General features: G+C 42.5%; 1 protein-coding gene across 1 annotated transcript in view; it reads left to right on the forward strand.

The window, feature by feature from the left end:
• Positions 1-7,046: 7,046 nt before the first annotated feature.
• Positions 7,047-11,814, forward strand: part of LOC112146471 (axin-2) — a 13,358-nt gene continuing 8,590 nt past the window's right edge. The window contains exons 1-3 of the mRNA XM_024272311.2: positions 7,047-7,666; positions 8,488-9,402; positions 10,630-10,761. Of these exons, the coding sequence (XP_024128079.1) occupies positions 8,621-9,402; positions 10,630-10,761 (914 nt within the window). The 5' untranslated portion in view covers positions 7,047-7,666; positions 8,488-8,620. The remainder of the gene's footprint in view (positions 7,667-8,487; positions 9,403-10,629; positions 10,762-11,814) is intronic.

Below are 11,814 nucleotides of genomic sequence, written 5' to 3' on the forward strand. Positions count from 1 at the left end.
GCAGGTTGTGCTTTTGTTGTTGTGGCATCTGATAATGTGGCTTGAGCAGAGAGGAGGAAGCGTTGTGGACCGTGTGGGAGGTTTGTCTGCATTGTCTGAGCATCTGACATGCGTCTTTCTCTTTTCATCTCTCTCTTTCCACCTAAATGCCACTATGGAAAGGAAGGCAGTTGGTGGCATTCGCAATAATGATCATAAAGCTGGAAATGTATGCCCATTTTTAGCAGCATTTATTCTTTACCTGAGCCTCCTACACTAGAAAAGCTCCGTGGTTTTCTCCTTTATCTCTTTACTTTGATCATTTCACATTCCTTCAGCAGAGCTGGCACGCATCCACACACTGCTTGCATTGCTGATGTCTCCCACACTGTATTGTTATAGTTTTAGGTTTAGTTTTGATAACTTAGAATGATAATATGCTGGGGAAAATGCTAATAAATACAGACGGCAGAAATTTTGTAATTCAAAGTGTGCAAAATAAAAAAAGTAACTTTTGTTTTTCGTTTTTCCTTTAGTGCTTTGCTATTTATCTTAAAATTCTTATTTTGTTTATGTTTAAATTGGATCTGAAGTTCAAGTTACAGTACGATCTCTGAATGATAAAATTCTCCAGTCAAAATTGTGTTTTTAGCATGTTTTTGTAGCATTTTTCTAACATTGAAGGATATATACAGAAAATTAAGATTAAAATTGCATTTCTGAGGATTTATTTATTCAAATCATTGTGAATCAAGAGCAGGCAAAAAAATACTGTTGGGAAAAGCCTGCAGTGACCATCAACAAACCTGCTCCATTCCGATGCATCCACTTATAAATGACTAGATCCATGTACGTCTTCATTTTCCTCGTCTAATCTGGCACAAGCTGTACGTATGGATAGTTCCAATATTGTTCACCATTTTTGTTGCACTGGTAATGTTAGGTTGAGGTTGTGAGGGGCTGTAGGCTAGTGGGAGAAAGAGTAAACAGATGGATGACGGGAAGTAGGGGCAGGCTTACTCCACACCAACAGTCTCTTCCACTACTCGGGAAAACTTCTCATGAACGTCTGCCACTCTTGCAAAAACTATGTCCAACAACACAGGTTCTTATGATTTTGGCTAAAAACAGCACAATCGTGATTACAACACAATAGATTAAAAGTTGATCAGAGCGGGACTTTTAGCACAGATTGCTTAAATTTGGCAATTCTCTGTTGTTAGAATTGCGAATTTTCTTTGGAAAGAGTTTTGCCTTCAGTGATGTCTTCATGTTTGCACATCTTTTTCAATCTCACCATGTCCCTTTCCCTCAATTTTGAAAGACACAGAAAATAATTTTTTACAGTCAAGGTTTATTCAGAAAAGTGCCAGAGAAACACACAAAAATACTTCAGGGCAGATTTGAAAAACAACACAAAATTGTGTCTGTAGAAATGTAAAAAGCAATTTTGATTGCAGTAAAGCATATAATACAAAGTTAATTAAGAACCTACTATTGATAACAGTATTTAGACATCCTTGGAATGCAGAAAAATATATCTTCAAGTTTTATGATTTTTTTTTAATAAGTTCTGTTTTTTTTATTTTTCCTAAACTCTTCTGAACTCAGACTAATCAGGATTATTTGTGACATGTTAAAAACAATCTGAGATGTTGGTTTGAAATGATACACAAAGTTACATGCATCTTGCAGACTTCTCCTAAAATCTCAAGGGGAATTGATTTTTGGAAGATCTAGCTACATTTGATCATCAATGTAATCACTGATGGAAGGAGGTTTTTGTGTAAAATCTCATCATACATGTCCTTATTCATTCTTTCTTTAATACGTATCATTCTATTTCCTTTGTAACTTCCTTGGCAGTAAGTATGGTGGTATTCGGCTGCACAGAATTCTTCAATTCATATAATTTGGGGTTGACAATATGATTTATAGTTGATATACTGTCATTTGGAAACATTATTTTACTGATAGATTGGATTAAATGAATTACCAACTTGCCTCAGACAGCTGATCGATTGATCATTACACCTCTACAATATTAGTACATACCATTTGCCATTTTGACCTTTTATTAATGTTGTGCCAGCTCTTTTCAGGTCATTGACCAGCTCCGTCATGTAGTTCTTGGCTATTTCCTTACCGCTCTCAAGATTAGTTGTACCCCACCAGGTTAGATCTTTCAGACAATCTTATATTTCTTCCATTTTCTAATAATTGCTCCAACAGTTGATCTCTTGTCATCAAGCTGCTTGTTTTTGTAGGTTGGTTCATCCCAGTCTTCCTCAAGGTAAACAATCTTATCATTGGTGTCCTTTGACAGCTCTTTGGTCTTGGTCATGGTGGAGAGGTTGCAGACTCTGTGTTTAAGGGTGTGGACAGGTGTTTTTTATACAAGTAACCAGTTCGAACAATTGTCATTATTACAGGTAACTAGTGGAGGATAGAAGACCTTCTTAACAGATTTTTTTATACCTATTTTCAGCACCATTATGCAATTAACTCTAAACAATCATACAATATGACTGCCCTATTTTTGGTATTTTATTACAGTATGCTATAATCTTTCAATTCTGGCACACTAATCATAAAACCTTGTATGTTAAGCTTGCTGCACAGCACTATATATTTCTTTTCTAGTGTCAATTTGCTCTAAAATGATTTTAAGATAACAAAGGCAGATCAAGTTCCAAATCTTGCTGTCATACCCTCTGCCCTCCTCAGAGCACGTTTCTGTTGCCATGGCACTCTTGCTATGTCACACCCCTTTGGTGGTGGAGCAGGAAACAGGCAAAGAGATAAAATCTGGCATCTGATGAATGGACGAGCAAGTTAATCGCCTTTCCAGTAGAGGAACTCTTTGCTCCCGAAAAAGGAGGAGGCGGAAGATGGGGGTTAAAGTGATAGATTAAGAATGAGTGAAGGAGTCCAAGGTTCAGGTTAAGACCGAATGATTCAGAAACGGGTCCTATCAGGCATGGCAGAACTGGGGCGTCTGGTCTGTGAAGTGTCTGCATGGTGCTTCGGTGTGAGCAGCAGAGGAAATAAAAGTCATTACTGTCAGTGTGGAGTGTGCTTCATGGCCCAAACGGGATTAGACAGTGCATCCGACATTGTTTCTATACATTTGTAGACTTAAAAGTCAAGCGCAAAATGGGATTAAAACGAAGGGAAAAAACCCAATAAATAACCTTCCCTTCTTATTTCATGTCTCATTCTTTCTCTTTTCTCTTCCACCTGTCTCTCACTTCGTATTCCTATTCCTCTGACACATTTATCTTCACCCTTTTCTACCTTCACACTCATCCCTATTATCAAAATTCACAGGTAGTTGCAAGCTCCCACTCTTACTACCCTGTGTTTGGCAGGGAGGGAAAAAAACATCCTTCTGGGGTTATTTGGTGCTTGAAATCCAACTTCATTCCCCTCAAACTGAACCCCTTCAAAAACAAACCCCCACTACACTCTCCTTTTTTCTCTTTCAAAACAGCCCCATAACATACTCGCGAGCTGTTGCCCTTCCTTAACTTTTAAGGCTATTATGCACCATGTCCAACTTCAAAGCCTGTCTTAACTCCACACTCTAATTGTATCTTCCCAGCTCGCTTTGTGCCATTTGATTCTGCTGACAACAGCACTTCTCTCACAGTTGTCCTCACATCCTTCTGCTCCTAAACGCTTCATGCTGTCGCTTGGTCCTCACTTAACCCAACCAAGTCCACCATCCTGACTTCTGCAGCTTCTCTCATTAGCTTCTCGTTCCCCTTCAGAGGCCATTGTCCCCCTGTTGTCACTTACTTTGAAGAGGTAGCCTCCATTTCCTCTCTCTCGGCAGTCAATTGTCGCCTGGGGTGTGTACACACCAAACAAACTTGAAACAGTAACCCCCTGTCCTACGTTGGCAGTCTCCTACTCTCTTTATCTTCTCTCTATGCAAGCCGACTTCCTCCTCATGGCCCTGGTTGATAATTGCCATAAGCTTCCCTCTTGGTTTCATTTTCCATTGTCCTCCCCCAAATTCTTGGCTTTAGCTTGAGATAAAGGGATGAGGACTTCAAAGGGGTCTGCAAAGAGTTTAACCCCGAGCCGAAAAGGAAGAGCACACAATACTGTAATTGAGAACAGTTACTGATCGCAGAACTGCTGCATGGAGGGGACGGTGCTGGTAAACACATGCACTCTCCCTCTAAAAGTGTTTATGTGGCTGCGACAGAGGTGGCCTGTGGCAGGCATGGCTGGACTGGGGTGTTTGGGAGACCAAAGTTGGAAAAAATGTTTCCAGTCTTCTGAAGTGGTTGAATACATATTTAGATAAAATCTAAAACGAACGCTGTTTCCGTGTGATGTAAATGAAAGAAACAGACAAGAGGTGACTGGGTTCACTGGTGATTCATACATTTCCCTCCGTCTATCTATTCGTCTCCTTGCAGTCAGCCTGAGTTTGTCCCGTTGCTGTAATAATATCTCCCCATAAAAACAGACAGTTACATCCCATAACCTCTACCCTCAACCCCTTTCAAAGCTTTTTTTATTGGACCAGGAGCCAAGGACACCCCAGATCTCAAACAAGTCACAAGACCTGAGGTCAGCTCCTGGGGGGGAGCTGACCTGTGGGGACCTCCTATGTTCCATAAAGGGGGTTGCCAAAGCAGGACATGAGAGCCCAACTGGCCCCAGGTACTGGCAGGGGGTCTACACCATTGCCATGGAGATGGCTTCCACCCTGGTGTGTTTACTGTCAGAGGTCAACCTAGGCCTTCCAAAGTTAACAAAGACTGACATTGTCAGGAAGGTAGATGATCTGTACACCTACAGAGAGACCTTGCCTTAACACACAACTTCCGTAACAAGATATTTTGTGTTCCCTTTTTTAATCAACTCAGCCATCATTTCTCTTCACCAACTTATTTAAAGTGTTTATACATTTCTAAAACCTATCTTGGCTTCACACGTAAGATTGGAGGTCTAAAGAAGTACCTATCAGGGTGGAAAACCATTTGAAGTCACATTTAGCTTGGCATCGGACGTGTTTGAGTGCACAGAGCTGATGGAGATGATTATCCCTGCATTGTCACTGCCTCTCTAAGAGCAGTTTCTTCTTTTGCTCGTCTTGATGGGAAGCGTGGCATCAAGGGGAAAGTTTTCTGCACCTTCAGCCAAAAAGGTGATCAAAGGGTTTTCTGTCTTTGTACTATGCAATTTGGATCTATGTCCACTTAGACTAAAAGGACACAGGAGCACCTACTGTGCTTCTTTCAAGAATATAGCCGGTCATTTTGCACAAAGGAGCCCCCTGCTGAGGTGTTCTGAACACCAAAGACCGATCTAAAAACACTATTGAATGAACTCAATAAACAGAATAAACACTTATTACTGTAGTGTCTAAAACAGGGGTTTCCAAACTTTTTTGCAAATAGGGCAATATTTGGTGTTTGAGGACAAACCATTCAGCCTGACGGTCTTTGAACTACTTTAACACTTGTGCTCTCTTATGGGATCCAGATGACCCCACCCTTACATAGATTTGTGATCCCTCCCATGGTGGACAGGATTTTATGTCTGCCACGGACACCAGTGAAGGTAAAAGAAAATCCTTGGGGAAAAAAATTGCATATTTTTCATTTCTTCACATAGGAAACAAACAATACATGTTTACCAAAATTGTTGTCAATTTGTCACAAGGTACATTTCTAGTTGTCGTAGTTAGCATGTCTTGTCTAGTACTCTCTCTTGATATTGAACTCCTTGAAAAAAGCCGCTGCTTCTTGGCACATGAAGCAGACACGGTTGTTTCATATTTCACTGGAAAAAAAATAGGATAATTTCCATTTGTCTTGGAACCAGTTGCCCTCACTGTCAACTTTTCTTTTTTATTTACAGTTGACATTTTAGAAATGTATCATAGAAAGGTCACCAGACAGTGTTGCCACAAGATAACAACAGCTTAATGTCCCACTCCAACAATATATTTTTTCTACTGTACAGTCGTTCCTAGTAGTATTTTAATTATGATACAGTTTTTAGCTAAAACATATTTTCTGCAGAGCAGCAGGAGCTCATTAGAAATTCACCTCTGAGTTGTGGGAGGGACTGTTGGCATGGAAGTTAGCCTCGACTAATTTCCCATCTGCCCCATGTTTGTACTCTCTCCTGCTAGCTTATAAGCAAAAAAAAAAAAAATCAGGCGAGCAATATCAGAGCTATCCAGTCATATATGTTTTAAATAGCAGCTTAAACAAGGAAAAAGAAGATGTTAAGGGATCTATTTGTCTACAAGTGATTGCATCAGAATTGTAGCTGAGAAGGGAGACTTTTGGCATTTTTTTCAAACAGAGGGTTTCATCTGCTCCTGATCGAACATGATTTAAATAAAGAAATACTCAGTAATAGTTTTAATCCTAAATTATTCTATATAAGTGCCATCCATTGTGAGAACCATGATACAGAACATGGCAAAAACATGATTTTTATTATTGTGGGTCTTTAAAATATAACTTAGCCAAATAAAATCAAGAAATTACTGTATACAGTTGTTAGAAAATGCTGGGGGTTGCATAATGTTGATTTTATGGCAGAAGCCTGTAGGAAGTTTGAACTCAGGCCAGACTTTGGACATGCCTGGTCTAAGCTATCCCCTCCTGTCTCCTCTTGAACAGTTATGTATTAGGTGTTTTAACATAGCTAACTCCTGGTTTTCCTCTAAGGATTGTGCACTGTAAAAAGTGAAAAGAGGACAAGATTGTTGGAGTAGATGTGAGTGCACATGCTGCCACTGGTAGGAGCTGTGGAGTGATAACAGCTCTTGTAATCTATGTAAAGTCTGAATCAGAGTTGCAATGTGTCATTTATTTTCATACAGTTTGACTAAATGCGGCACGTTTGGACGTTTGTCCTTCTCCAAAGATGGTCTCAATAGGTTTGAGAATGCATGGCTCACTGGGCTGTAGATAAATAAAAAGGAATACACGCGCCGTGTTACACACGGCGATCCCTGCATGGTGCAACCCGAAGACTCACAAAAGAGTCCTGCGTCTTTAAAGTATATGTGGCAACAGAGGGATTGCAACGATAATGCTGCTGGGGCGGCAGATCACTTACTTCTGACGCTTCAAACCCTCAGGGAGTTGGCTCAAGATTGCCTGTCTTTGATAAGGTCCTCAAAATCGGAGCTGCAACTTCGTGATCGGGGAAAAGACTAGTGAAAAGCCAGCGAAATAAAAACCAAGTGTGGGAAGAAACCTATTGACTAGCATTAATAATACATTTAGCACCGAGTGGCTAAAAAAGAACCAGATTTTTTCGCTTTTTGAGGGAGAGGGACGCAGAAAGCTGCAGTTGTTTTTATGCATCTGCCAGGACCAGGCGGTCGGTTGGTCCCTTTGAAGTGAACTGCTCCAGCCTCGCGGTTCAGTTGGTGTTGGAGTCAGCTACAGGAGGGACCTCCGCGCGGCATGGCTGCCTGAAAGCACAGGGAGGAGAAAAAGGAGGAGGGAAGAAAGACTGAAAGGAGGGAAAAAAGCGATTTATACATATTTTCCCCCCTTTCAACGCATTTTTTACTCACTCAAACCCGAACGGACTGTATGTGGAGACAGACGGAGAACAGTAATGTGGATTACACGCGCGTTTTGTGGATAAAAGAGCTAAAAGAAGTCGGAGTTGAATTCGAACTCGTGGATCGATGGTAAGTTGAGTACGTGCCTCCTCAAAGTTGCCCCCATTGGAGTTCTCTTTGATGTGCGGCTGAGTCGCCTTTGAAGTAATTAAATCGTTTTTTTTGTGTATAAAACCGCAAAAAGCTTTTTAGTTAAACAACCTTTTGTGATATTTACTTTAATAACTGAGTGAATGTATTCGAGTTGGGGGGTTATTTTTAAATTGGCGACGAAATCCTCCTTTTCTTATTGAGCAATCCCCCCTCCACCCCCAAGAGATCTGAGACTTTCTGGATGTTTGAATTGTTTAGCCTCAATGTGCCATCATTTTAAAGTAAAACGGATATTTTTAACTTTAATGGAGTTGCTGTTCACTTGATGGAGCTTTGTTTTTATTGAAGTATTTCCCCGTCCTTTCGTGCCTATTTTAGGCGCTTCCAGCCTCCTGGAGTACTTGGAGCTCCTTGAAGCTCCATTCACTATTTCGGTCACGTTTCCATCTCTTGGAGTTGATCGGTGTCCTACAGGTCCTGGAGGGGGAAGTCTCAATTTTAGTCGCTTGAGATGAAACGAGCAGGAATCTAGATGATTTATTTTTTCTATTTTTTGAGTAGTGGTGGCAGGAGGACCTTGTAGCAGCCCTTATTCTGAAATCCACCCTGATGCTTGTTGAGGAGCATTTTTTTTAAGAGGCATCTGATGTGGGGTTCCAGTTGTGGATCTGCAGAGGAGCTGCTGTTTATGTAATGCTGCTGCAGCGATTTCTCCTGTTTTCACTGTAAAATTCCCCCCCTCCTCTTTGAAGCGGAGCGGATCTGGTTTTGATTAGATCAATACTTTTGTGTTTCAGAGAGAAGAGCCAGAGAGAAGCCCCCCCTCCCACCCCCCTGCTGACATAAGAGAGTGAGTGAGGAGATTACAGTAAAGCTGAAGAGGAGGCGAACAGCACACGGGGCTCTTCTCTCCTGCAGCCTTCAACAGCCATGAGCCGGGCGCTTGTGGACCACATCGCCACTAGTTTCCGAGAAGATGCTCCTCGACCCCCGGTGCCCGGGGAGGAGGGCAAGGCGCCCTGCTGCCCCGGCAAACCCTCAATGATGAAGCCTCTGGAATCCCCCAAATCGCCTCTCCTCGGCTCTCCGGTGTCCTCGGCGAGGAGGAATGAGGATGGTCTTGGGGAGCCAGAGGGGAGTGCCTCCCCGGATTCGCCGCTCTCCCGGTGGACTAAGTCTTTGCACACTCTCCTTGGAGATCAGGACGGTGCTTTTCTTTTTAGAACATTCCTGGAGCAAGAGAAGTGTGTGGACACTTTGTACTTTTGGTACGCCTGCAACGGCTTTCGGCAAATGGACCTCAAGGATACCAAAACTCACAGAGCCGCCAAAGCCATCTACAAGCGCTACATTGAGAATGACGGCATAGTGGCCAAACTCCTGAAGCCCGCCACTAAGACCTTCATCCGGGACTCGGTCAAGAAGCAGCACACAGACTCTGCCATGTTCGACCAGGCACAGACAGAGATCCAAGCCAACATGGAGGAGAACGCATACCAGATGTTTCTGACCTCTGACATTTATCTGGACTATGTGCGGACCGGGGGAGAGAACCCGGGTTACCCCAGCCTGAAAGTTGTCTGTGGATACCTGCCCACACTCAACGAAGAAGAGGAGTGGAGTTGTGATTTCAAAGCCAAAGCTCTGGCTGGACTGTCAGCTAAAGGACCGAGGGGACCGAGTGGCGTGGAAGTGATGGAGAGGGGATACAGGTATGTTTGCAACACCTTCTTACCTCTAAATCCACTTTCATCTGGAGGTAATCCAACATTAAAGGAAACTTTTCAGAAAAGTCATGTCCATGCTGCACTGCCCTCCCCCTCTCGGCGCCCTCAGCAGCAGCCCTCTGCTGGCGCGCTCCTGGATTTCCGGGGCTTTGAAATAGTTTTGCAGACTGAGGGATCGTCTTCCAGAGGAAAGGTTGGCAGAGCTGGCTCTGGCCCCAGCCAGCAAATAATGGATGATGGCATTGCTATGCAATACCTCCTCTAGCACCACGCTGACAGATATTGTTCTATAGATGTGTAAGTTTAGGATAAAAAAGTAGGAAATCTGCACTTGTTGCAGGGGATCAGTCACTGTCAGCCTGTTGCAGACGAAGATTGATGGTTCGGATGAGTTTTGGTTTAGTTTAACACCTGTTGGATGAGTCCTGTTTTCTCATGAACCCAGCTGGTCCATCTTCTTATCTCCATCTCTTTTGCCTCACTTCTTCTTCTCTTATTTGCGTCTTTAAAAAAATAACATCTACAGTACAGAATCAACACCTCCTCCACTCTTTCTCCTTTCTTGTTTGTGTCAATTCTCCTCTGATCCCCCCCCCTTCTACCACCGTCTCCACTTTTATCTATTTTCCTTTTGAAAACTCAGGATGGGGACTACGAGGCATGCTTTTTGAGTGAAAATGAGGGCAAAGAGAGCAGAAAGGAAGGACACAAGGAGGATAGTGGGTTGTTGGGGGGGTATAGTTCTCCTGAAAGCAAGAAAGAGGGAGGAGAAAGGATAAATTGAAGGGGGGGGATTGAAAGAGAAGAATGCAAGGCCAGCTGTGTCAAATACCTGACTCCTTGCAAGCCCCCTCTGAAGGTCAGCCTGGAGCTTGGGGCCTGAAGCTTTAGTCATGCTGTGTCCCCCCCCAACCACCCGCCACTCTTTCTCTCCTTTCCTTCCTCCTCTGACACACTCCCATGCTTCCAACTCCACACTTTTTTGGGGGGGATTACTCCCCCTTCCTGCTGTAGCATGGCAGGAATGCAAACCCACCAGGATGTGTAGAAGTGAAGCATTATTGGAAAGAGAAATCTTGACATTGATGATGTTTCCCTGGCATATGTTGAGTTTTATTGATTACGATTGATCGCTGACAAAAATAAATTCACACTTACTTCAGATCCTTACAATGGTTATAAATGATCATGCTTCTGGTGTGATTCCACCAGATCCTGCAAGAGAGGAGACTCATGCAACCCCTGCCACGTGGGCTCCTTTGCACCTGTCAGCAGCACCAATGACAGCGAGGTTTCCAGTGATGCCTTGACTGACGACGCCATGTCAGTGACTGACAGCAGTGTGTAAGTGATCCTTACCGAAACGTGCAAGTCAAACTACACTTTACAACTGTTGAAAGTGGTAGAAAATATTGAAAAAAAGAGAATATCTTTCAATAGAATTTAATGAATTTATTACGTTTTTCTTAAGTCTTTAAAAACTTGATAAAGATTTGTTTAAAGACTTTAGTGAGAAGTCTTGGTGAAAGTCAGTTTACATCTTAATTCAAAGTTGTGGATTATTTTGGTGATACACCACCTGTACTTTTAATTATCATCACAACAATGTGTTTTAATTCAAGATTTTAGACTAAAGTTCTTTGTTTTTTGTAGGCTGTATTTTTCTAGAACTTCATATTTATATAATTCAGCTTAAAAATCTTTTCCTTTCCTCCGTATCCAATCATCCAAGTCCTTTATGAGCTTCGTTTTGGGTTTCTGATTAAGGAATCCTTTATTCGGCTTTCCCCGTGGTTCAGGTGCGCTTGTGTATGTGCGCTTTGCCACGTTCTCCTAACAGATTACTTTGCATCATCACGTGCTCCTCAAATAAATGACAAAGTGCTGTGAAGTCATTGTGGAAAGCTCAAGGTCAGGGTCATAAGGGCAGCTGATTTTCAGAAAAGAGAAAAAAGACTTAATCTTTTACCAAGTCGGACATTCTCACACGGATGATGTCACTGATAAGTAGGGTCTGTCCTGACCTTATAAATAGAGATGTCAGGTCGTGTTAGGTTGTAGGTAACCAGCAGCTGTAAATTTTTTTTTTTTTAACACAATAGAGTCTCATATCTTGGCTGTTAAAGACACAGAGGCACATATAGTTCCTCTTTGCTGTACTTTGCCCAGCGCGGCATCAAACGCGCAGGCCGCAGGGACGCAACTTCCCCGCCTCATTTCCCGCCCCCCCCTTTGGCCTTGATCAGAATATCTGCCTCTCTGTTGGTCAGTTAAAAACACTCATAAACATTTGAATATCATTTACAGATAAAGCGAGTAAGGCGGGGGGGGGTAAAAAGAAAGAAAAAGTGAGTTTGGGGGGGTAAGAAACGGGGGAGGAGGCGGTTAGTTGGGAAG

Source organism: Oryzias melastigma, linkage group LG8 (assembly GCF_002922805.2).
Source record: "Oryzias melastigma strain HK-1 linkage group LG8, ASM292280v2, whole genome shotgun sequence".
Taxonomy (NCBI): domain Eukaryota; kingdom Metazoa; phylum Chordata; class Actinopteri; order Beloniformes; family Adrianichthyidae; genus Oryzias; species Oryzias melastigma.